The sequence below is a fragment of the Mustela lutreola genome, chromosome 4 (genome assembly GCF_030435805.1).
Source record: "Mustela lutreola isolate mMusLut2 chromosome 4, mMusLut2.pri, whole genome shotgun sequence".
In the NCBI taxonomy this organism is placed as follows: domain Eukaryota; kingdom Metazoa; phylum Chordata; class Mammalia; order Carnivora; family Mustelidae; genus Mustela; species Mustela lutreola.
This window is the reverse complement of record NC_081293.1, coordinates 169,837,865-169,863,563: the sequence shown is the minus strand read 5'-3', so window position 1 is coordinate 169,863,563 and position 25,699 is coordinate 169,837,865. Positions and strand designations below refer to the sequence as shown.

Here is a 25,699-nt window from a genome sequence, read left to right as displayed (position 1 = left end):
TTCACTTCAGATAGAGGATTCAACGTTATTTATTTTTCTTCTTTTGCTTAAGTAAAGCCAGATGGTCGGCAGGTGTGAATCGTAGACTTTCAAAGGTGGTAAGGACAAATGACCATTCTGGTTCAGATCATGAAAATACTTAAAGAACACTTACATTTAAGCATCAGGATATAATAATGACTTTTTTAAAAGTATCCCGGGGCACCTGGGTGGTTCAGTGGTTTAAGCCTCTGCCTTCAGCTCAGGTCATGATCTCAGGGTCCTGAGATCGGGCTCTCTGCTCGGCAGGGAGCCTGCTTCCCCCTCTCTCTCTGCCTGCCTCTCTGCCTTCTTGTGATTTCTCTCTGTCTATCAAATAAATAAATAAAAATCTTTAAAAAAAAATAAATCAAAGTATCCCTATTAGAGAACATTTTAAAAATGGCAATGTTGAGAAGTGGTCAGGTTCTACAAAAGACTGTTGTGTCTGTAGGTTCTCATCAAGAGTGTTCTTCTCACAACAAGTTTTCATAAAGCAAAACCAAACTATTCAATGAGTAGAGTCTCTGAACTGGAAAAACTTCTCACAGCACATACATATTTTTTTTCATTCTTACTTTCTGTCATTCTTTGTGGAAGCTGCTTCTGTGCCTTTGGCCTAGGGGGCTGAAAAAGATGGCACTTTTGAGCCAAAGACATTCCATTTTCCAAACCACCAACTGTACAGGTTCTAAGTCCCTACTGAGATGATTTTCATTAGCAAAGAAAACCATTGTGGGGCAATCAGAAGAGCTGGGTCCTTAGTAAGTTAAATGTAAACCCATAGGTTTATTTGGGACACCAATACTTTTAAGGTTGGAAGACATAAGAAGACACACTGCTGCAATACACAAAAGTTTATTTTTGATTTTTTTTCTTTTCTGAAGGCAAAATATAATAGAACTTAACATCAATGAATTTTGTACAACAAAAACAGCTTTTAATATGGAACAGACAGTCCATGAACAATTTAAAATCTCGGAATGGCTTCCCTTTTTCAAAGTCATGCTTTCTTGCGGTCCACGAGGAGTTGGCACAAAGAGATGGTGGCAGCCCACTGGATGAGGTGAGTGGAAGGACGGGTGGGCTTCCCTAGATCCGTGTCAGCTGGTGCCACAGGCTGGATGGGAGGATGCTTTCCACTTTCTCCATGACAAAGTTTAAGGGGGCAAACAAAGTGCTGAGGAACTGTAAAGAAACCAGAAAGGCACCAAGTCAGGAGAGATCTCATTCAGGACTGTAAAATGAACCTCTCCAACCTACAAGTCTTGGCATTATGGAAGTCTCAAAGGCTATAATTTTATATTTATGTTATAGGAAACACAGGTTGATGATCGCACCTACATTCCAGCCCCATCACCCGCCCCTGCTGTGAGAGATAAGGGGGAGTGTCTGTGGACTGCCCCCTTCACTCCTGATGGCTGGTCCACCATTCCCAGGCCTTCAGATCTGTCTTCAGGATCTGCTGGCTGTGCATGCAGATGACTAGTGCCATCAAGAGGGACTGACAGTTGGGTGACAAGTAGACAGAAGTAGACACGTAGACTGTGACACTTCAGACCACCTGCCTGCCTAGCTGGGTATAAAACCCACTTAAAGGGGAAATGTCAATTTTAAAAAGTCAAGTTCATTATATGGTTGTGAATTGCTTTGGGATCCTATTGTTTCCCAAACACCTCTGTCATCCATGTTCACTTCTGAACTACCTGTTTAGTGGAGTGCATCATGGGAGCCTGGGGGAGGACAGCAAACTTGCCAGTCCATGAATGACATGTCTTTGTTGAAGAAGGGCTGCTCTGAGATCATCTTTGGAATCTCTTTCATTTGGTTTCTAAACTCCTTTCTGCTTTTCATGTAGAGAAAAATGCTCATTAACTGTGCCTTTTAAGAAAGCCAAGTACCTCGCCTGAGACTCATTTAACATAATCTCAAATTTGTTCTGATTATGTCCTTGTGAAGAATTAGCTTCATTCCACAAACCACCCAGCATCTGGCAGGAGAGGTCCCCTTACAGAGCTCCGCAGGAGAGACAGGTGTTTGGGTAGTTTCCTCTCTCTCTGTTCAGAACCAAAATATTATCTTGCTAGGGTTCAATACCCAGTTCTTACATTGTGGAGTCTCTTGTCCTAGTCCCTTGTCCTCAGCAAAACACTGTCTACACCACCAAGGATTTCCCAGAGAGGTAGAGTGTAGTATGTAAATATATATGCAGAGGGAGAAACATGGTTCTGAGGTCAAAGTAGTAGGGCATTTAATAAAGTTAAAACAGGTTCCTCCATATGCTCTATGGATTTCAGATATTCAAGGGGTATGGTAGGCAGGTTTCTCAGAATCTTTCCTTCCTTGTTGTTTTTAAGGACCAGTAGAATACTGGGGCACCTGAGTGGCTCAATCAGTTGAGCATCTGCCTCCAGCTCAGGTCATGATCCCAGGGTCAGGGGATTGAGCCCCACATTATCGGGCTCCTGTCTCCCTTTGGCCCTCCACCTGCTCGTGCATGCAAGTGCTTGCTCTCTCTGTCAAATAAAAATCTTAAAAAAAAAACAAAACAAAACAGTAGAATACTAATTGTAAGGTCTGTGACACATTATAGCTGGACCATTAAGTGTGACATTAGTGTCCAGGAAACTCAAGATAGTATAAGATTTGGAATCTTTACAAAGCATGTTGTGTCTTTTACATCAATTAAATATATTTACTCTATAAGGCGCCTCAGTGTTGGATGAGATCTAAAGGAGTCTAGAACAAAACTCCCACCGTCAGGAAGCTCAAAGCCCAAGGGGAAGGGATAGGTGACCACTAAGACCTTCCACACAGCAAAATAATGATACCAGATAGACCATCATAGAATGGAAAATAGAAGGCCAAGGAAAGCACCAGGAGGGTTCAGAAAACGAAGAAAATCCATTCTGTTGAAAGGATTAAGAAAAACTTAAGATGAGGCAAGTGAAATAGACCACAATGGGTGGTTAGGGTATCCAAACATTCAGATGGGGTAAGGATGGTAAGGAAAGAAATATGAGCAGGTGAGCCCTCCAGGCTCACAGCTGGAACTGAAATGGGAAAGTACTGGTATGATCTGAAGGCAGTAAATAATTCGGCTTAGCTAGAATAGTTAATAGTTCAAAGGTGACCAGAGGCACTCTGCGGAGGACCCTGAAGGCCAAGTTGGGTTTGGAATTAGGAAATAGGCAGCCATGTTAGTACTTGAGCAAATGGATGGCTCTTTCATCAAGTGGGTGTTAGATATGTGGCAATTTCTGGAAACTTTCTGAAACTGCCCTTTGTTATGTGCACAGAACCACATGGGATGCTCACCTTATCACCCAGGAATGAATAACTACTGCCCAAGCTGCCTATGAGAGAGTTTATAAAATCCTAGTTATGAGAAGACTGTTTACTTGTTTAATAAAATCCTAGTTATGAGGGGTGTCTGGGTGGCTCAGTTGTTAAATGTCTGCCTTCGGCTCAGGTCATGATCCCGGGTCCTGGGATCCAGCCCTGCATCAGACTCCCTGTTCAGTGGAAAGCCTGGTTCTCCCTCTCCCACTCTCCCTGCTTATGTTCCCTCTCTCACTCTCTGTCAAATAAATAAATAAAGACTGTAAAAAGTAAAATAATAAAAATAATAAAATCCTAGTTATGAGATTTTGTTTGTTTGTAATTCAGAGACCACTAAGGCTCCATAAAACACAGCATTTGCCTATAATACTCATTCTATAAAGAGGAGCTCGGTGCTATGGTATTCTGGATAAATCAGAAATTCAGACGGGTTGACAGATGGGGCTCATTAAACAAGGTGGTATTGCTGGTGAAGTTATTATATCCTAAAGACGTGACCTGAAACAGCTTTGGCACCACTAAAGTTGTGAAAGAGCAGGTAAGGAACTCCTGAAGTACTAGCCTGATCCACTACACTTAGAGGAAAGGCATCGCTTCAAGTCTGTATTCTGGGCAATTTCACTCACTACACGTGGGGACATCAGGGAGCCTCAGCTTGAGAAGCAGAATGAATGGGGAGGTCCTTACAAAGTTGGCTCAAAATAAGGCCCGTTTGCTTGTTTGGGGCACTGATCTGACTTGCATAAAAATAACAAAAACAAGGTCTCTGAAAATCAAGAGGGGAGTCTCCAGCCCTGTTTGATGTCTGCAGTTGTCCCCCATCCCATACTGTCCCACAAGTCACAGAGGGCCTTGACTGCTTGGACTTCATGCCCTTCTCAAAAAGGTTCCACAAGAGAAGGAAGTCCCTGACACCTCCAGTACATGCGACGATGTATGGTTTGCCCTCACATCTAGAATGTTCTGTCCTTGGGAGCATTGAGGAAAGAATCCCCAGAAACTTTCCCTAAGGTCCTAATTCTCTCTAGCACCCGACCTGAGATGTGTGCCTTTTATTAGTCAGCTACCTTCCTCCTCGGTGCCTTTCTCCGCACCTTCTTCCTCATCCCTCACCCACAGGGAAGAAGCAGACAATGCCATGAGACATCTGAAGCTGATAAGCCCCCTCATTCAGTAACCAGATAAAGGTTAGTGGCTTTCACCAGGAGGGATTAAAAAAAAAAAGTTTGGTGGAACACGCCTAGAATAGGATATTCATTTATGCTTCTTTACGTGTTTAAAAATCAGTCAAAACTTTTTGGCCAGAGACTCAACCAATGCACAGAGAAACAGCAGTTTCATTTTCAGACTTGGGAAATTTATTGCCTGAAAAGTGAAGTCTGAATGAGCAACCCCAGGCAGCCCGGGAACAGCTCATCTATCTCAATGTCCATAACTTCTGTCAAGAGGGCAGAGACATACGGTCCAAGATGCACCGTGATTCAATCAGTGTCTTAGGGTGAGAAAAAGCAACTAGACTAATAAAATAGAGAGAGTGACACTTCAATCACCTGGTCCTCCTTTTCCTAAAACACCATTATTTAGAAGAAGGTCAGGGCTCCCAACATGCTTCATTAACATTCAAAATGCCTCTGCTTATCTGAATAAGTTCCAGGTGCCCTATTGCAATCAGACAATTGACATTTCACTGTAATCAATATCAGACTTCAAAGAGGTCAAGGCCTATAAGTGAAGACGAGAGTCAGAAGTCAGGGGCTCAGTCTCCGTGAAGGAGAGAGATCAGAGGAGGAAAGACAGAGCCCTTCAAAGCCGACGGGGTCAGAATGCTGACCTTCCCACATTCTGTGAGGGGCTGGGTTTGGAACGATAACTTCTTTATATGAGCAACCTTATCTTGGTAACCGAACATTCTAGGAAGAGTTAGTCTTAAGCCATTGAGGTAGATTAGATTAGTGAGGGGAAAGCCAGTTGAAGCTGCTCATTTTACTAGTTCCTAATGGCTCCCGGTTGGCTGTGGGCTTCCTTAAGGCTGCAAATCAACATATATAAGCACACTGGAGAGTTCCCCAGCTGCCTGCGGCCTGGGGGGCAGCCTTGCAATCTCTCTGCATCTTCGATATGTCATTATCCCAGGGCCATTATCTCCCAGAGGCCTGAGAAAGTCATTTTCACACGCTGCAGATGGCTTCAGGCAGCCTGTCGGGTGGCGGTGATGACCTGCAGGGGCTTCTTGGAAGGCCTGCCGCAGTGACGGGGTGAAAACTTGGGGAAGACGCTGGGGACAGGGTGGGCAGGAGAGGGATGGGGCCTGTCTCCTCCAGGCCATCCATCTTCCCTCCCTGCGAAGGCTCTTGAGACATTTCGAAAACTGCTACACCTTTAGGAAGGGCAAAATGAATGTGATCTTCCAGACAGAGGTTTGAAAGCCAATTCATCTCTACTCTATTTGGCGATGACGAGTGGCTGACTGAACAACCACACCCTGGCAGAGCATAAGCTGTGAGGGGCCCTAAGAGAGATCAGTATCTTGTTCAATCAGCTGATCTAGACTCAGAACCAAAGCTTTGGAAACAGTAAGTGATCCATAATGAACACATCTCTCTGAAATTCTGGAGGCAGTGGAGCCTTCTCTAGAGAAGACCCAATCGGGCAATTCATCCTTCCATTCCTGGTGGTGGTCTTGGCTCCGGCAGCCCCGAATCGCCTAAACACTCAGAAGTCCAGGCGGCACCCCAGGCCACTGAAGTCAGCAGCCCTCCAGGGACAAGGCAGGTAGCCACAAGTCACTCAGAAGCCCCCTAGATGCTTGCACAGTGCAGCCCGGGGAAACCTCTGATGGCTGGAAAGCGATCACTTCAGCAGCTCTGGCCGTGCACCACATCCTGGCAAGTGGCTGTTCAAATGCTCAACTTGCTCCAGACCAGTGTTCTCAGCAGCAAAGCCAGCCCTCAACCCCCAGCCTCAGAACTTGCTGGAATCCTTGATAGAAACACAGACTTGTGGGGCACCTGCGTGGCTCATTGGATTAAATCTTCTGCCTTCAGCTCAGGTCATGATCCCAGGGTCCTGGGATCAAGCCCAGCATTGGACTCTCTGCTCAGTGGGGAGCCTGCTTCTCTCTCTCTCTCTCTCTGCCTGCCTCTCTGCCTACCTGTGATCTCTGTCTGTCAAATAAATAAATAAAATCTTAAAAAAAAAAAAAAAAGAAAGAAACACAGACTTCTGGGTGCTAACACTCAAGATTCTGAATTTCTGGGGGTGGGGCCAAATGAATGTGGGGCCAAAACTCCCACAAAGTGCTATTTGCTTGTTTAATGCAAAGTACTGGGAAAAATGACGTATTTGGACCAAAAAAATGCTTTAAAAAATGTTTGAGAGGAACATTGAAAGGAAGAAGAATTGTCTAATGTTGTAAATATATTCCTGTTTTATGTTTTACTAAGTTAAACTCTAGTCTACTCAGAATTTTGGCAACTATTTTTACTCAGAGGTTGGCTCGAGGGTATAATAATGAATAGCAGAGGTCCCTAAACTAGGGAGCATCCAGCATGGGGGATCCTGGGTTTAAAAATCATGGTATATACAGAAGACTTAAGGAAATTTGAGATGTTCTACCATTAGTCAGTTAGAGGTTGGAGGTGGCTGTGGATATACTAGCTGTCATAGGAATTTGCAATAAGGAAGAGACTTATTGAGTATAATGTTGGAGGGCAGAACAGGAACAACAGGTGCATATAGGAGGGAGGCAGATTTTATTGTGTAAAGAAGACTTCTAAGTGATCCAACAATGAAATGGGCTTTGATGTTAAGTAGGTGAGTTCCCCATCACTGAGAGTATTCAAGAAGAGTCTAGATGACCTCCATCACATTACTGTTGAAGGCAATTTGTTTAAGGTCCCTTTCAACTCTAAGAGTCCATGATCATAATTACAAAAGAAGAGGAGAAATGCTAAACTGTATCTGATTTTTACATTTGATTCTTTCTGCAGAAACCACTACCATTTATTTATTTAAGAATCATTTATTGAAAACCTACTATGTGCAAGGCACTGTGCAAAGCTTTGGGGATACAGAGATGAGGAAGACACAGCCCTGCTCTCAAGGAGCTCACATTCTAAAAGGGGGACAGACAAGTTTTCAACAATTTTAGTACAATAAATGTGATAATATAGGTATTCATGGAATACTGTGGAAGCAAAGAGGAGAGACCTCTAATTCAGCTTAGGAGAAGCTCAGAAAGAAAGCTGAGTATAAACGAATTAAGAGAAGTTAGTAGAGTGGACAAGCTGGGGTGGTGATGGGGAAGGGCATTCCATGCAGAGCAAATAGCATGTGCAAAGGCACTGGGTTGTACAAGAGCCTGTGCATCTGGGAGTGCTGAGTAATTCACTACGGACTACAAGAGTCTGTGCAAGAGTTGGGAGAGATGAGGCTGAAGAGGCAAGCAAGGCTAGATCATAAAGGACCTTGCATACCATGCTAAAGAGCTGAGGCTTTATCCTGAAATCGGTGGGAAACCTCTGGAGAAATTCAAGTAGGGAAGCGCCATGCTCAGACTTGCAATTTGGGAGAATCATTCTTATGTCAGTGTGAGAAAAGGCCTGGCAAGGGATGAACCTGGAAGCCAGGAGACCAGTTAAGACTCTTGCAGAGGAGTACAAGCAAGAAAAACAAGACCTAAACTAAGAGAGAGGGGCCACGGGGAGAGAAAGAGGGGAAGAAGAGGCGAATGACATTTACTGAATGCCCAGTGGCTTCGGAGGTTAGACCCAACACGCTGTGGAGGCCGAGACAGGTGGGGTGTGGGCAGTGAGGGAGAGGAGCTCGGGAGGGCTGCTCCGCTTCTGGCTTGAGTAACCGTATGGATGGCAGTGCCATGGCAGAGGTCAGGAATACAGGAGGGGTGCTTTGGGTGGTGGGGGAAGGAGGGTGATGAGTTCAGTTTTGGAAATGTTGAGATTGAGGTGCCGGTGGGATTTCCAGTTCATCTTCAACACGCATGAAAATACTCTGGCAATTCCAGTCCCTGAGCTCTGCCGAGCAGAAAATGTCAATCATCTGGAAAGGGATTAAATCAACCCAGCCAAGTTAGAAATCATCCTTTCTGACTCCACTCGCCTTGAAATCAGAATGGCGTTCCATGGAGACAACACTCTTTTCCTTGTTCCTTCTATTTGAAACTCATCTGGGGCAAAATCAGTAGTTAGCCTCTTTGCGTGTGCAGGTAAAACGGTGGGTTTTCAACAAGGAAACTGGTTCTGCTTGTCTCTTGTCAATGCAGACCGTTTTTCTTATCAAAGCTCCTCTCCTCTACCCTCCTTAAAGGCTCTCACTGGATTTCCATATTCTAAATGTCAGGTCTGTATACTTCTTCATGTAAGCTCTTAATATACTTCTTAACTACAAGCCCTTCACACACTCTTAGTTCATTCCCCAAACAAGCCAAAGTTTGAAGCCATTAAAATACTTTTTATTTAAATCTTTGAAAATGCAAATCTCACCTTTATTAAAGGAAAAGACCCACAATATCTAAAAATTAGAAATAATGTGATTCAACTTATAGAAAACAGAATAACTTCCCACACATTTTTCAGGTGCTAGGATTCCCATAATTATTAAATTTAATCCTTTTAGACTTCATGCTTTTTTGAATTCTGGGATTTTTGTGTGTGGTGTATGTGTATGAAATGAAGCAAGGCATGCATTAACAAAAAACCTACACTTTTTCATTGGCCTTCAACTTTCTGATTCCACCGACAAAAATGAAAATTAAACAGTGAGCAAATGATCAATACAGGCATATCCTTTCCTACAGGACGCTGCTTCGTTCCTCTCACGCTCTTTCCCTTGGCTTCCCTTGCCCCGGCCTCAGGCTCCCTCTTGGCAAATACTCACAGCTTTTGCGAAGACCCCCATAAGCTCCGGGAACTGGTGTGTCAGGAGGGCCAGCATGGCTGTGAAGGAACACAGTCCGGCAGTGAAGAGAATGAAGAAGGGAAGCTCCTTCTTCGGGTAAACTGAGACTTCATGGAAAGCTGTGGAAAGGATCCAGGGGGAAGTATGAGTGCCCGAGTGAAACGCCTTCTCGGGGCATTTCTGTCTGTGGGATGGACTCTTCAGAGCTGTGGCTAAAGCCTCTCAGAAACGCCAAGGCTGAGGCACCTGAAAGAACCAGTGCCACCCTCTGGGCCGGCCTCTGGCATGCCTCTCGGCTTCTCCTGAGGTCCCGGTGACAGGGCCCATCTGAGGACATTACGCATTTGTGGGGGAAAAGGAATACCATCTCTGCCTAATACATAATCCTGCTTTCTCAAAAGAAAACACAAATAGAACAAAAACCTTATTCCCATTATAAAATACATGTTCATCGGACAAAACCCGATAAATCCAGAATTAAATATACTGGGGGAAAAAAGTCTCTAGATTTTAACCTTCCTGTAATTTTTTTAATCATTATCATGAGGCCACATTCGTTTATTTTGTATTTTTTCCTGGCCCACTCTGAGTATGTTGGCGGAGGGAGCCACCCTGACAGACATTCAGCAAGAACCTCACACACTGGCCAAGTCAATCTGCAAAGGCTGGAGATCAAGGCCGTGGGCGCTACCTGACACCACTGTAGGAGACTCCTGATGATAAATATACTTCCACCATCAGCAAAAAGTAAACAACTGGTGCCCTTTAGAGCACCTTTTATAACTTTAATGTTTCCAGTGTTGGGTTTGGGGAAACCAAAAAGCAGGTGGAACCAAAGCCCAGAGAGAGGACTCCCTGCTTCCTGCTCACTGGACGGCTGGAGCTCCCCGGGCAGTGCGGTGCTTACCGGGGGAGCTGGGGCTGGCCCACGCAGAGAAACCGGCCCCAGCGGCCACCCGGGCTGTGAAACTGCCTGGGAGCAGTGCTCCCTCTCGAACCAAAAGGATCCAAGTACTACATTTTCTTCAGGAAATCCAAGCTCTAAAGGCCTTTCCTCGACCGTTCAGCTCCCATTACTTACAGCCCTAAACAAAAATCCACTGGGCCTGAGACAGGGTGGGGAGGGAGCCGGGAGGGACCAAGCAGAGACAAGCTTGCACACTTAAATCCCAGTGGCTACCCGCTGGGATTCAAAGGAGGGGCAGAAGCACACTGGGGCCCTAATGTCCAACAAGGGGACTCTGACTGTACCAAATGTGGAGTGCATTCCAAACAGGGGGCCCTCTTTGTATCCACACCATCTTGGCTGTCAATGCCCAACCCCCGAAAGATTGTGAGGGAAGATCAGATTTTGGACCACTGCATTCAATTAAGTAAATGAGAGTCATAATTTTCAATTTCAGCTTTACAGAGATTATTCCTATAAAGTTTCTTTTGAGAGCTGTAATCTTGTTCTAATAGTCAATCTATCCCCATGGAAACTTAATGGGACTCAATTAAAACATTTTAAAACAGTGCTTTTCAGAAAACGGTCTTTCTTACCAGAAACAGAAAGTTTAACAAGGATCTCCCTGAAGGGGGAGTCCAAAGGTAAAGTGTGGGTCCATACCAAGAATTTCTGAAATCAAATCTAATGTAGTGTGAGGCACCAGACCCTTTTTCACAATAAAGCCCGGGCAAGGAACAACACATCACTGAGCTCTCCCAGATCCCTAGGTAACAAATGGGAGATAGACTCCTGCTGCTTCAGTCTGAGACAGTAATTCCTGCTGCACCCAGACCCACCACGCAGGAGATTTGGATGGGCTCAGTAACGCTGTGCACCCAGGGCTCCAGACTTACCCTATGCCCTGGGGCTAGGAGAGAGGATTTAAGGGGGCCTGTCAAAGGGAGGCGGTGGCAGGAGAGAGGACAAGGAAGAGAGAGCAGCCAAAATTTGGAGCTTATTGTCTGAGGGAGAAAAATATGTCCTAAGTAGGGGCCATATGAGGAGCGTGGACAAGATCCCTGCATACAGTATGGTTTGATAAATCTATTCAGCAGGACTTATCAAAACAATGTTGTATTACAGTAAACCGAATCATGCTTTCCACACGCGGCATGGGCCATCAGACTGCTAGCTCAGAAGGTTCTCGAAGGCAGGGCCCCCCTCGTGCTGCTGCATACAGCGCCGAGGCCACACCTATGCCCTGCACGTGCCACACCGGCTCACGACATGCAACCATGAGACGCTCCCAGGGAATCCCTGTGGCCCAGAGCACTGCATCATCATGGAGATCACGCCCGCCTGGCCCCACAGCTCTGCCTCTGGCAATGAAGTCAGCGTCCTGCTGCTGCCCTCCCATCCGTGACTCATCTGCAGCCCCCTCTGAAGGCAGCGCCCCCGCCGCTTCACACTCCAGTCTGTGCAGACCGCATTGGATCGGCTGCGCCATTCAGCCAGAACCCTGCACAATGGAGCAGTCCACGAACATCCACCCCAAACTAGTGGCTGCTGCACTCGGGCCAACCAGCACACGATGCCTCCGCATATAAATGTCAGGGCTCCAGGGTCTTTCCCTTTGATGACTCTGCGGAGACCTGGAGCAGCAGGATGGCACACCCAATCGCGTAACTCACTTTAATATGCACATGCTATCAAATAAGGGCAGGCTTTGGGAGAAGAATCGTAAAAGACAAAGAATGCTACAAACATTTATCATTCCCACCTCTCCCCATTCCCAGATTCAGACATGAAGAGAGGGATACAGAAGTTAGACTTACACGGAAGCAGCTCTCGGTCTGCTGTTTCTGTACAGATTGGGTACGGATAAAATAGATGCCCTTTTTCCAAGGGATAAGGGATCATCCGAAAAGCTGAAAATGAAAGACAATATGTTAGAGGGTCAATATTTGTCTCATAATGTCTCAATTCCAAAAAGGGGCTTTAGAGCATTTTTATAATGGTAAACACTTCTACAAGTGAATCCCAGCAAGGATGCGAGACTTACCCAAACTGTGAGTTATGTGCCAGATAAACTGTCAGAGACACATTATGATGTATGACTCATGCATTAATCTCACACTATATATTCTGGGCAAAACTCACAAAACTGGGTGGGGAGGGGGTGCAGAGGAATAGGGAAGCCATCGGTTCAATGCCCAGGATTTCCTCATCCATGAAGTATTATTACAATGTCACGAGCACGAACTCAATATAGCTCAACTGATGTTAACAACACAAACCTGGACTGAAATGCTTCCCCAAGAAGCAAATGTGGACTGACTTGCTGAAGCCTGTTACAGATGTACAAATATGAAAGGCATTCTACCATGTCTATTTAAAAAAAATAAGTCTAGGTAGATGAGAATTCCAACCAAGATGGACAAAAACAAAATAAAACAAAATCTAAAAATGCATGACTCGGGAGGTATTTCTAAACTTTATGTGAAACTTTTCAATCTTTAATATCACATGGGGGAAGAAATGGATCCAGAGAAGTTGATTATCTGCAAGTTGATGATGTCAGACCAACTAAATTCTGCTTTTGTGGCTTCAAACAATGTTAGGTGTCACGCTGAATTATGGTTTTCCAATCAATCCATCCCTCTGCGTTATCACGTGTGTTACTCCCCGTTATGATGTGAGGAGTGTGTTAGTCTCACTGTTGCTCTGAACGCAGTGTTCACAGTAATTTTCCTTCGACAGATGTCCTGTAACTACAGCATGCTGTAGATAGAAAATAGAAAAACCGCACCCTACACTGGCAAAGTCAGGTAACAATCCTTGCCTTGGTATGTGTGTCAAAGGGGGGGGGGGCACACAACAATCTCTTCAGTCTTAAATGCTGTATTTCAAGGAATCAGAGCTACATCCTCAGCTGGGTAATCACCCGTGCCTTCTCAAAATGCCGTCAATGTACACATTTATCTTCTGCATACTTATTTCAAACAGGAATCAGAAACAAAGAATGTTCTCCCTCACAAGAAATGACAAGGTTCCATTGTAACCAGCATCAGTGCACATATGGTATTTATTCTGGTGTCTGAATATTATTTAAAAGTAAAAACATTATGTATGTGATTCCAGCATTTGGAATGCAGTCAATCCACACCACAGTGGTATCACTCTGAGGTTACAGCACATTGCCATGGAGAATATAAATCACTATAAACGCGGGATTAGAGCAGAGCCAGTTTGCTGGCAGTTTGCTGAGGTAAAAATGTTATCAATTTTCCTCTTGTAACAGAAACCTCTTAAACAGAGATTAAAACATTAAAAACACCCCAGACTTTAACTCTTCTTAAAATGAAAGGCTCACCCTAGTTCAATCAGACTTTTCTTTCATGCAAACAAAGATGACTTTTGCCCGCTGCTACAACAAGAGCAAGGGGTGTTCTCAGCACAGGTTGTTAACGCACAAAGATCACTGAAGGAACCAGTATCTCTGGAGAGGTTTGCAAGACAAGGGGGAAGAAATTATATAACAACCCCCCCTCCCCACAAAACCCCTTTTAGTGCCTTTATAGGATACACTAAAATCTCTTCTGGGAAGCAGTGTGTTTAAACTTAAACTGCAATATGGCAGGATTTTAATACCATTTCCCATAAAACAAAGGCTGCTATGAAAGCATCCCAAAAATGAGGGAAAACCTACGTGGAAGTTTTGTTGTGTGTGTGTTCCTTTTTTTTTTTTTTTTGTAACCCAGATTCTCTATGTGCAACAGGGCTGCTGTAATTAAGAATCTGTTCAGGTTCACATGATCTAAATAAACCCTCAGTTTTCAAAGTGGCTATAAATTTGAATGCTACATTTTATTCAAAATTGAAGTCAGTTTGCACTTCGGGGAGCAATTTTTTAAATGAAATATAGGAGAGCAAGATCTTGAGAGTGTTCAACCATAGAAATCAAATGCTTGGTTGGTGTCTTTTCACTCAGAAGCCAAATCTTTTTTGCAGCAGTATTTGGCACGCATACAGAATTCCATGCACCAAGTTAGTCTTTTTCTTCTAATCAGTTCTGGTCTTTTTGGAGGGGGTGGAGACAGTGATTATATACAACTTAAACACACACAAACACACACACACACACACACACACAGGTCTTCCTGCACCGTTCTCCCCAGCCCCCGAAGGCAACCTCCATGACTGTAGAGATGCTTACGATCCTCTTAAAATCTCTTTCTCGTGTCAGTTGTCATTTACATTGAGTTCATAAAATAAGATTAAGCTTTTTGGCTTCACTAAACAAAAGCAAATACAATTTCTGTTGGCAATTCTATCCTTTACCCACCCTGCTGCGCAGGGACCAGGGGGTGGGAGATAAGCAGTGGAGGGCTGGAGAGAGCAGGAAGAGGCACTTGCCAGGTTCACCTCCCACCTCCTGATCCCTGTCACTGAAAAGACATGCAACTGCTCCACAAGAACCTCACAGCTTTAGCTGAATGTCCAGAAATTTTGCAAGTGCAAGTAGGAACACACTGATTTGACAGTGCAAATGAGAATGGAAAAAAGGGCATCTATTTTATGAATTTTATCTATTTCATGAATGACTACAGATCTCCTAAAAATCTTTGTCTGGAAGAACATACATTTCAGAGGAATTAAAAACATACAATGTATTTGGTGAAAAAGAAAACAAAAAAGCTGGGCTGCTCCATGTGAATGCATGGGACACTAGCAGTGTTTCTGCCTTTTTCTCTGGGTGCCATCACCTCCCTTACCTTGACTTCTGTTGCGCTGGTGAGGAAGGGGCAAAATGAAACCAGGAGTCGGTTAATGACCACATGGAGCCCCGCAGTAAAGCCTGAGGCATTACACTGGCATCCTCTCTCCCTAACCAGATACATTTTCTAGGCTCCACACCTGTCAGTGCTGGGCTCCCTAGAGATCCTAAACTAACACTGGAGAAAAAGTCAAGAGAATGAAAACAGGGATAGAAGGACGGACACAGGAATAAACCAATTTCCGATTTTCCCAGCGATTTCTAATGACCTCTCAGCCTACCCACTAATAGCAAGGATAGAAGAAGATAATATCTGATATTTTGTCTATGTTGCCTTTTCAAAGTGGATCCCGGGGACCTGTGTTTAGACAGATTACTTGTAACAGCAAGAAGTGCATTTGAATCCCAGTGCCACATCATCAAACTGCGAGTGCCTTCCTCAGGCACCAGGGACAGAAGAGTGAGCTACACATTGTCCCTGCGTTGATGGGAGCTCACAGCCTATGGCAGGAAACAGATGGTCCAAGAATCCTGAAAATCTGTGTGAATGATCTCCCTGAGGTAGCACCCCTGTGCTGTGTATCTAACGGAGGAGCCGTGGAGGCGATAGCTAACAATGACCTGAACTTGACCAGCTGAAAACTAGATGACTGGATGGGTCATTAGTCTTTGTCCAGTCTCTTTGTCTTAAAAATGAGAATACTATAGACCCTGAGAACCTTAAAGAGACCACGTGTGGCAAAGGTGTCTAAACATGGGGACTGATGGCTCAATAAAAGTCAGTTTTCCCTCTATATTCCCTTTCTACTAAACCCGTAGTTCCGGCTCTCTCGATCAGGTCATATTCTTGCTTATAAGTAAAAATGCTGCTTATTTATAAATAACTAGAGGTGCAAACGACAGAATAGAAAATTATCATTAAAATACAAATTTTACAATTTCACCCTTGGCTCTAAAGTAGGTAACTGGCCATAAAGGCTATTTGATCTTCATGAGGCATTTGCACACAATCATATAAAATTCTCAAATCAAAAGCCCAAGGTACTGATCTGCACTCTTTCACTATTTGTGGTCTTGGGAAAGATCGCTTCCCTTTGGCTCATTGATGTACCATTCCAATTCTGAAGAGAAATTCTAGAGTTTCCAATGATGTACCATTCCAGTTCTGAAGAGAAATTCTAGAGTTTTACAGCAGATTCACTAACTTGTTGACAAGCCTCGACCCTCTAACACTCTGTTCCTACTTCCATGACAGTATTGCTTGGATGCACACTACACATTACATAGATGCATGTGTTAAAATATGCATAGGTGAGCACACATGAACAGATGTATGCGTGTACACACACACACACACACACACACACACACACACATTAACATTTCTCTCAAAGCATTTCAGAGTCCTATTCATCCTGTATCTCAAACATAATGCTTGGTACCAAGGAGGGACTCAATATGTGCTCACTGAATAAAGGAATATGTGAATTAATGCACAATCAGGAAGAGACAGAGTTTCCCCTTTAAAAACTCAAGTGGATCCAAATTATGGTGAGTCACCATGGCAGAACAAAGGGAAGGGACAAGCTGGCTCCACCAGGCAGAAGATGGGGAGGCGCTGCATGAGACCTGGAGACTGGCTTTTAGTGTAAGTTAGCTTCGACCGGGAAATTTAGCAGACCATTGCCCTCTCCCAAATTATAAAATTTAGCATTGGAACTACGGGGTGAGGGGTGGGGGAATCTCTCTTTAGCAGTGCAAAAGGTACCAGCCCTTTGGACGAAAGGTCTGGTTAGTGGAAATGCCCGAAGGACTACATCTTACAGCAAGGAACATTTACCATCAGGTTCAAAAAGAATAAATTAGAATCGGAATTTCATCCTATGCTCCAACAATGGGCCATTTTCTCCTCTCAAAGGAAATACTCTGTCTTAGTCCCCCCCCCAAAAAACACCACCTTCAAATCTTATACATTATTTAGTGAATTCTTTGGGGAAAAAATCTCCAAAAAGAAAATAAAGAGTCTTACTTGGTCAGGTGGAAAAAAATGGAAACAAAGAAAGGCTAAGTGATTTACCCCATGGCATACTTGTCTTCTGATATATAGAACTAGAAAATTAAACCTTGAAGTTCACAGCTGCGGTCAGCAGACTACCCTGCTTTATAAAATAAATACAGCCAAAACGAGCCTTGAAAAGATCGAGGTAGGAGGGAGAGAAGGCCACATCAGTATTTAATATAGGTAAAACAGAAGATGTGCCATTTAAAATAGAGTCCCACAAGGCGCAACACTGTTGTAAATAGACCCAGTACAAATGAGATTGCTCATTTATATAGGTTTTGTATATTCGACTCATACTTGCAGTAATGTGTGTGTTTGTGTGTGTGTGTGTGAGGATAACCAGAACCTACAGTGTTTAAAATAAGTGTAATTCAGATAAGGTGGCAGCTGTATAACGAACTAAGGAATGTATTTTTAAATCTTGTAAGTTAAAACTTTTCCCCTTTCTTGATTATCTTGACTTTGAGGAACATATTGTGCAATTTCAGAGGCTGGGACAGTGATGAATCAAACATTTTAGAAACCTTTGAAATGCTGATGTATTTGTGGTTGAGGACTCAGTTTTTTTTTTTTTTTTTAACCACCATATGTTTCAAACCCAAACAATCTCTGCCATGCATCAGCTGGACTTTGGGGTTTTATCAAAAATGTGAATTATTTCAGCCTGATTGGTGGGAGACTCACTTAATTCCACAAGATGACTAACGCTCCAACATAATAAACTCATTAAAAAGCAAAGAAAAATATATCTATATCCCCACTCCTAAACCAACATTTTTGATCTCCAAAAGATCAATTAACTAAAAGAATATTAATTTTTAACATAGGAACTGGTGAAATTAGGTACTGTTACCTTCCTCTCTGAATTTCCTTTCTAATGAAAAGGGGAAGTTGGAAGGGAGTTGGGGAATGGTCTTAAATTTCAGAAAGAATAAAAAAAAATAATAAAGGACAAAACCTAAACTAGGAGGCTGGCAATGTCAAAAGGCGCCACCACGTGGTACACTGGAGGAAGTGCAGTCTGTTGCGCTCAGGCACAGGCTGTCAGGGCACCTCTGAAGGGAGAAGGCACCCTTCACCCACTGTAGCTATCTCAACGAAACCGCCTTGAAGCCGGACAATCTGGGGTGGGGCAATGGCATTCAGTGTCATCAGCGATTCACAGTGTTCAAAAGCCAGGTAAGTTAAGTCAATACCACTTCAATAGCCAAGTCAGAATTGTAATCCAAGTCTTCTGATTTAAAATCCAAACTCTGATGCCTCCATTCAACTTAGAATGGAAACAGGTCTAGAAGTGATGTCAAAAGATTGCACGTGACTGTTTGAAGTTTGAGTGGTAATTCTTCTAAATTGCATGAGAGATTTATAGCTTTGTTTTAAAAAGTTACAAAACTTTGTACTGAAACATCATTTATATATGTATATATATACACACACATATACATTTATGCATATATACACATACATATTTGTGCTTGTAGAAAACTACGTATGCTTGTTGAGAAAATTTGAAAAATACAAACATGAGGGAAAAAAATCTCTTAAGATCTACTTAAAGATGTATTTATTTCCAGTCTTTCCTTTGTTTATATGTAGAATTTACTTATTTTTTATAAAATGGCCCATTTTGTATTTAAAATGTTTAAGTCAACATTCACCATCAAAAATATAATTTTAGAAAGATTATCTTTCTAAACACTATAAAGAGGAATAAGTACACCCGAGCCTATGAGTAGTAGTATAAATTGAAGGCTTCCAAACAAATGTTTTAGAGATAACCGATCTTCTTATGCTTAATCTATTCAGGAAAGGTCAAAATAGCTGGTATTATAGAAAAGAAGAGGCAAGAGAAAGTGAACTAGAGTTTACAACTTGGCTCTACCAACAGTGGTGGCAAAACTTGCAACCAGGTGCTTGTCTCAATGACCCTTCCTCTCCTAAACAACAGAGGCGGCCACCTCTCTCCTGCCTAACTCAGAACATTGTCAGGAAGAGTACATGGAATGACAGACACGCAAACCCTCCATATATTACCCCCTTATACATGCACTCTCCAAGGTGCTTGGTGCTTAATGAGCATTCTCACAGTTCCTGTCCAGAATTGAGGTACAGCTTTCTTTTCAAAATTTGGGGTGGTTTCTGTTTATCTATCAGGATCAAATGCAGAATTTCCCTTTCCTTGAGGTCCCTGACTGCCTTGCTATACTGGTTTATGTCTAAAAATTCACCCCCTCTCTTCATTATAAAGAGTATTCTGCCCATCTAATCTGAGGTAATTAATTATATCCCCCCAACATCACCACGCTGCTAGATGAACGAGCTCACGATGTCACTTCACATTTGTCCAAATCCCATGGTCCTTCCCAGTTGGTCCAGGGCATCCCCCCCACCCCCGCCACTAATATCTAATTATATGGGTAACTAATTTCCAAACAAAATTTCTAGTTATTATTCCTCATGGAATTTTTTTTTATGGTTATGCCATTCCTAACACCGTGTCTCTATCACTTCTTGCTTCCCCGTTTTGTTCCTTTCCATATAACTGTAACTTTCTTATCAATCAGATCCAGCCGATTGATGACAAAAGCTTCTTTTGTTAGGTTTTTAAAATGCTAATCTATAAATATGTCTTTATTTGGTGAGCCAATCTATCCATGTAATTTTTTTCCTACAACTAAACCTAGGTGAGGCCTCTCATGCTCAATCTTGCTGGGCTTCGATCTTTTTCTTGTGTTTAAATAAAAATCCTTTTGTCTTTCTTGGGTAGAACACCTTAAATGCAACAAAGTCAGTGGGGGGACTTTACACATGCCCACACATGCCCTGAGTACAATGTGGGCACCGGGAGTAGCTTATTACACATAATGGCATGGGAGTGGAAGCATCAACTAAGTTAACACCCCTCAAATTATAAATAGTAAATTATTTAAGTAAACTCATTAGAAATTCTCTAAAGAAATAGTTTCAAAACTAAACAAAAAGCTTTCAATCAACTTGAGTCCCATCTCTCTCAACTTACTTTTACCCCATTCCATTTGGCTGCCCCCCCAACTTCCTGCATCCATTTGGATTCCTGCTGGGTTTGGGAAGGGCAGGAAAAGGGAAGAGCAGAAGATTATCAAAATGAAAATGGAAGCAGCAAAGATAAACACAGTGACAGGGATTAAAAAGACATTCCTTTGTGAGGTTGATCAGAGGAGGGGTGAACTAAGAAAAAATTATCAGAAGACTAATAGTTGTTTTGTTTCTCTGTGAGAAGGGGAAAAAACACCCCACACTACATGTTGTACTTGTTTTGCTTAACTAATGACAGTGTGTCAATGCACATATTGTCCAATAATCTGTCATCTTGGGCCTTTCCCCTCAATTTACATTCTTCTAAGCAGTCCCACCACTTAGCACAGTGTCCTTGCTTATGACACTGTCCTAGTTCTTCAGGGCTTGGTTCAAATCTCCTATGATCCATAAGGTTACCCGTGACTGCAGCACCTCACTGACCTTTCCCTTCTGAAAAATCACTGAGCAGCTGTGTCATGCTGGCTACTCCTCCCAACTAGACGAGATACTTCTCCAGGACAGAGAGCATATCTCACCTGAAACTGAAGTCTTTTCTTCTTACACAGAACAACAGTACCTTGCACATGCTCAGACTGATTATCCCTACAGCTATTGAGTAGGCATTATCCATTAATACATGAATGCTACAGCTGCCACCAAACACTAGGGTCCTGTGGTCACTGCTCTTATTCTCAAGGAAAACTGCTGCTCATTTGTTTGGCCAACCTAGTTCCAGTGGAGGATAACTGTGGCTCATCAGCCAATCCTCCCAGAAAGGCCACCCAGAAGTGGTTGGCCAAACCCCCTGCCAAAGATTCCCATGAAGCTGAGGGGATGCTCAGGTCTCCAAAGAGGGTTTTCCAGTTCTCCTCTGCCAGAACAGTCCAGATTCATACGGTCCACTGTATAACCTTCCTTTTTTGAGGTACAGAGATGGCATCGTCACAGTAACAATTACTACCATTGGGGAACTGAAGAATCTCAGTAATAAACCATCATCTCTCAGTGATGGAATATTGCAGGGAAGTAGAGCTATAGATATGCAAATCATCATTATTCATCATGAACACTCAGTATAAAAACAGTTTTAGCATCTTTTCATGCTCTTAAAAAAAAAGTTTCAAAGAAAGAAAATTACTTACTGCCTTCCCACGTACAATGCAAAAGATTCAAAGCCCCTTCCACCCTCTTCCAGTGTGCCAGATGAAAGAACGCATATGCTATTGCTTCACTGTCCCCTCGCTTCAGGATATGTTCTGGGGGGAGGATTAAGCTTTTCATTTCTAGTAGGTACTGAAATAAAAAAGGCAGGAGATAGACGCATTAAAACACAGTAATTTGGAATTCAATATTGAGAATAGAGAGGCTGATTTCCCTAAAGCCACCACTCATTAGCATTTCATCAAACCTGCAACCTTGTTAGTATGTTTGAAGGCAATTACTAAAATATCCAGCAACCCAAAGTTTGCTAACAGATAGTTAGGCTTGAACTAGGTTTCCTAAGGTGATGATCAGAGGCTTTCAGAGTTAGATACTTTAGTCAATGAAACATATAGACTCAAACAGCAAAACGGAAAATTAGAAGACACACAGTAAGTTGGTGTAATTTTGTAGCCAGAAACGAAAATACATAAAATGAACACGTGAAGGTTAAGAAGTCATAGGACTAAACCCACTATACTAGAGAGACTTGAGACTCACTATTTTTTTCTATACAGATGTACCAAGAAGGACCTAGTCCAGTAAAAAAAGCCACCCCTAGCTGTTCAGATGTTGGAGGAAGGAGGCGTGGCAGCCTGAGGACAGGAAGATCCTGGGGGGGGGGGAGTAGTACAGACCCCAAACTATACTGTTTTTTAAGATTCTTTCCCAAAGACTGAAGGATCCTTAGCTTATGACTCTTCATTCCTATCTTCTACAAAGGAGATGGGAGCACAGGGCCAGAATGGATTCTTTAGTGTTTACTACAGAATAGAAAGGGAAGCAAATTTAGGGTGGTATTTTATATTTGCAAATGTTAACTTCTTTTTGCTTTCTGGCTTCTCCCTGGGTGTCATCACCACCATCACCACCAACCACCATCACGAAAACCCATGCATCTCCTTTAAAATGGAGATTAGCAGATGATAGAGGGATGTGTTTAAGGAAAATGGGACAAATACGGCAGAAGGAAGTGATATGAGATGATTAATAGTTGTGATGTCAGAAACAACTGCCTGAAGATTTACCTATCAGTAGAATCGACGAGGGAGGAAGAAGAATGGACGACTCCTGCTTTACCAAATGGAGATCATGGTACACCTCTCAGTGTTCTGTTATCGCACTGTGGATTTATGTGTTTTGGGCACTATGAGTGCAGTTGCCTTTAAGCTTCCTCTCCTGTTGACACACCTGTTCTCAGGATACACACACCTGGCAGGAACCAGGAGGACACACTCTGGCCTCTTGGTTCAGCGAATGAAACTTTCTTCACTCTGGCTCTGTTATTTGAAAAAAATCTCTGAGCCCCAGGGCTCAAAAAAGTAAGAGAGCCCATCCAGAGTGCAGCAGAGAAGAGTAATACAGTCATCACCCTTGCCGGGGAGGGGTTGGGAGGGTGGGAACAGAGGGCCCTCCTTGGAGAGAAAGACCTCCATGGGAAGAAGGCCTCTTTCCAGGCTGTTCCATGAAAGCTGTTGATTACTTTGATGGAAACTCCTCAAGTATGAGTTCCAAAAGATCTTTTTGTTCATATGCCTTTTCGAATTCTACAGGTCACTGCCTTCCTCCTCCTCGTTTCAGAACAGTGCAGAACAAAAATCTTTTGGGAAAAATTATAATTTTGAGTTACCTAGTAATCTAACCAGCACCCCATTCATAATGAATAGCAACTATAATATAAATATAAGGGAGAGTTTTATGTTCAGAGATATTTGACTATCCTCTTATGATCTTGTTACCTTAATTGAAGCTATTATACCATGTTGCCACCACCCATGATGATCTTAAAAGACTCCAAGGCAATGAGTCATGGGAAAGACATATACCCTGTAAGTGCTATAAATTGTATTAATTGTTCCAGAGTAAGAGAAGAAAGATCATTTGGTTACTCTTAATAATCATCAGGAGAACAAAGGAAAGGGAAATTTTCTAGCCTAATAAGAGCCCTAGAGTAAGACTTTATTTTTGAGTTTCTAACAATGATTTATAGCTATGCTGCCTATCAAATAGTCAATTTTTAAAGAAAGAACATGCTGTATAAACTCTGAAACAACTAAACATGAAAACCATTAGTGTGTATGTATCCCAGGATATAGAGACTTCTTCAAGTCCCTGAGAATAAGATGGTGGCTGAAAGAAAAGTATAAACTACCATTCCTTTTATCTCTATGACTAGGAAAGTCTTTCGAAGTCATTTCATTAAGCATCTGTAAAAGAACTCTTCTCTTGGCTAAGGAACCTTCAGGAATAGGGGCCCCGAGAAGAAGTGGGAAGGTCCACATTTGTGGATAGACTTGAAACAGAGGGGGTGGGGCAGAGAAAATGTGTGGGGGGGGGGGTAGAAAATTACTTATTTTATAATTGTAATAGACTAGAAATAATAGATCTGCATTATCCAATATGGTAGCCTCTACTACATGTGACTATTTGAATTAAAATCAATTAAAATCAAATAAAATGGGCACCTGGGTGGCTCAGTGGATTAAGCCTCTGCCTTTGGCTCGAGTCATGGTCTCAGGTTCCTTGGATCGAGCCCCGCATCGGGCTCTCTGCTCAGCATGGAAAATGCTTCCCCCTCTCTCTGCCTGCCTCTCTGCCTACTTGTGATCTCTCTCTGTCAAACAAATAAATAAAACAAAAAAGAAATCAAATAAAATAAAAAATTCAGCTTCTCAATCAACTCCTCAAGTGAGGCATGTAGTTAACGACTACTATACCGGACAATGCAGAAACATTTCTGTTATCACAAAACATTCTATCACAAAAGCATTGCTGTAGACAATGTCAGTTTCCAATATTCAAGTAACTAAAATAATTATTTTTTTTTTTAAGATTTTATTTATTTGACACACAGAGATCACAAGTAGGCAGAGAGGCAGGCAGAGAGAGAGGGGGAAGCAGGCTCCCTCCTAAGCAGAGCGCCCGACTCGACTCGGGGCTTGATCCCAAGACCCTGAGATCATGATCTGAGCTGAAGGCAGAGGCTTAACCCACTGAGCCACCCAAGCGCCCCATTAAATAATTTTTAACATGAAAAAATTTTATAGACACCCAAGATAGGGATTTTAAGTGTAGTATTGATTGAAAACACGTAATATGGCAAAAACCTACAATGAATGTAGGTTTAAAAGCGTTGCTGGCCACCAGGGCATCTAGATATACTTGGAATATAGTACACATGTGTGTGAAACGGATGGTTTACTCAGCTTGCAGGCTCAATATGCTGCATATGGCCTCAAGGACATCATCGTCCACAGCCCTAAAATCAGGCCATGAGGTAATACTCTGCTTTTCCTCTAAGATGCCTCTGATCTTTGTGTATATATACCTTTCATACATTGCCTTATATTAGTTATTTGTGTGTCTTTTCCCAAAGCTGAATCGTAAGATCCTCAAGAGCGTGAATCTCACTTCCTAAGACATGTCTCAGAATGAGCATCCTTGCTCTAATCAGCCTCATGATGCTAACCAGACCAACCCACCAAGGTCACTCATTACCTTCTTACTGAATCTGCTTGATGGCAGAAATGGGTTATGCCTATAAAGGGGATTTATGCTCCGGTATAGTTCCAAACAAAATGTTGGCTCTAACCAGATGATGAAGGCTAATAAAACAATGTGTTATGTTTTTGGCCAGGCTTAAAAATGGCTGGCAAGATCAGTTCTCAACATGTGCAATGTCTAAATTAGAAAGGCATGGAACAACATTTCACATCTTACTTGTCAAGAGAAAAATAAATGGAAGAGGGCAGATCCCTATCCACAAGTATGCAGAAATCAATTAGAATAACTGTAGCTCGCAAATCAGAGAACACTCTCTGCCTGTCTGTAATAATTATTTGGCTTCTATTAACTAAGCTAGCATTCCGTGCTATCTTGCCTGCTACCCTGCCTCTAACTTCCTTCCAGAATCTCAAATCACATTGATCTTGATGTACGGCCTCCAAAAGGTTTCGGAAACAACTTTCAAAATCTATTCGTCAGAATCTAGATCCTTATGTCCATAGGAACATACAGAGCCAGAACACAGAAAGAGGAGCAGAGTAGTGCCTTCTCATGGACGTATTTAAGCAGAGGCTTGTCACCTGTCAGGAGACAGCTGGCCCATTAGCAAATACCCCAGGTGACAGTGCTCTTCTGTTAAAGTGTTAAAATTCTCTAATAATCTGAGTGAAAATGATCCCAAAGGTACCCTTCACATAGACATTAATGTCCAGGAATTAATTCATACCCCTATTTTCAGATTTTTAAATACCAACAATAGAAGTCATATGAAAATCATTAGAAAAAAACATGGGAACAAACAAAATGAGCAAATACAAGTTAATTTCAGCACATTTAGCTAAATCTAGGTAAATTCAATACATTTAGGTAAATTTTAGCACATTAGACAATGGCT

At 42.6% G+C, this 25,699-nt stretch overlaps 1 protein-coding gene across 12 annotated transcripts in view; it reads right to left on the bottom strand.

Annotated features, from left to right (window-relative positions):
* Window positions 1-860: 860 nt before the first annotated feature.
* Window positions 861-25,699, bottom strand: part of ST7 (suppression of tumorigenicity 7) — a 250,897-nt gene continuing 226,058 nt past the window's right edge. For 6 of the 12 annotated variants that reach the window (XM_059171653.1, XM_059171657.1, XM_059171662.1 and 3 more), the window contains 4 exons: window positions 21,243-21,393; window positions 12,040-12,132; window positions 9,256-9,395; window positions 6,609-8,418 (listed from right to left, as the gene is read on the bottom strand). In XM_059171653.1, coding sequence (XP_059027636.1) covers window positions 8,299-8,418; window positions 9,256-9,395; window positions 12,040-12,132; window positions 21,243-21,393 — 504 coding nt within the window. In that variant the 3' untranslated portion in view covers window positions 6,609-8,298. Of the gene's footprint in view, window positions 1,207-6,607; window positions 8,419-9,255; window positions 9,396-12,039; window positions 12,133-21,242; window positions 21,394-25,699 lie in introns of those variants that run through there. The other 6 variants (XM_059171655.1, XM_059171658.1, XM_059171656.1 and 3 more) reach the window with 5 other exon arrangements.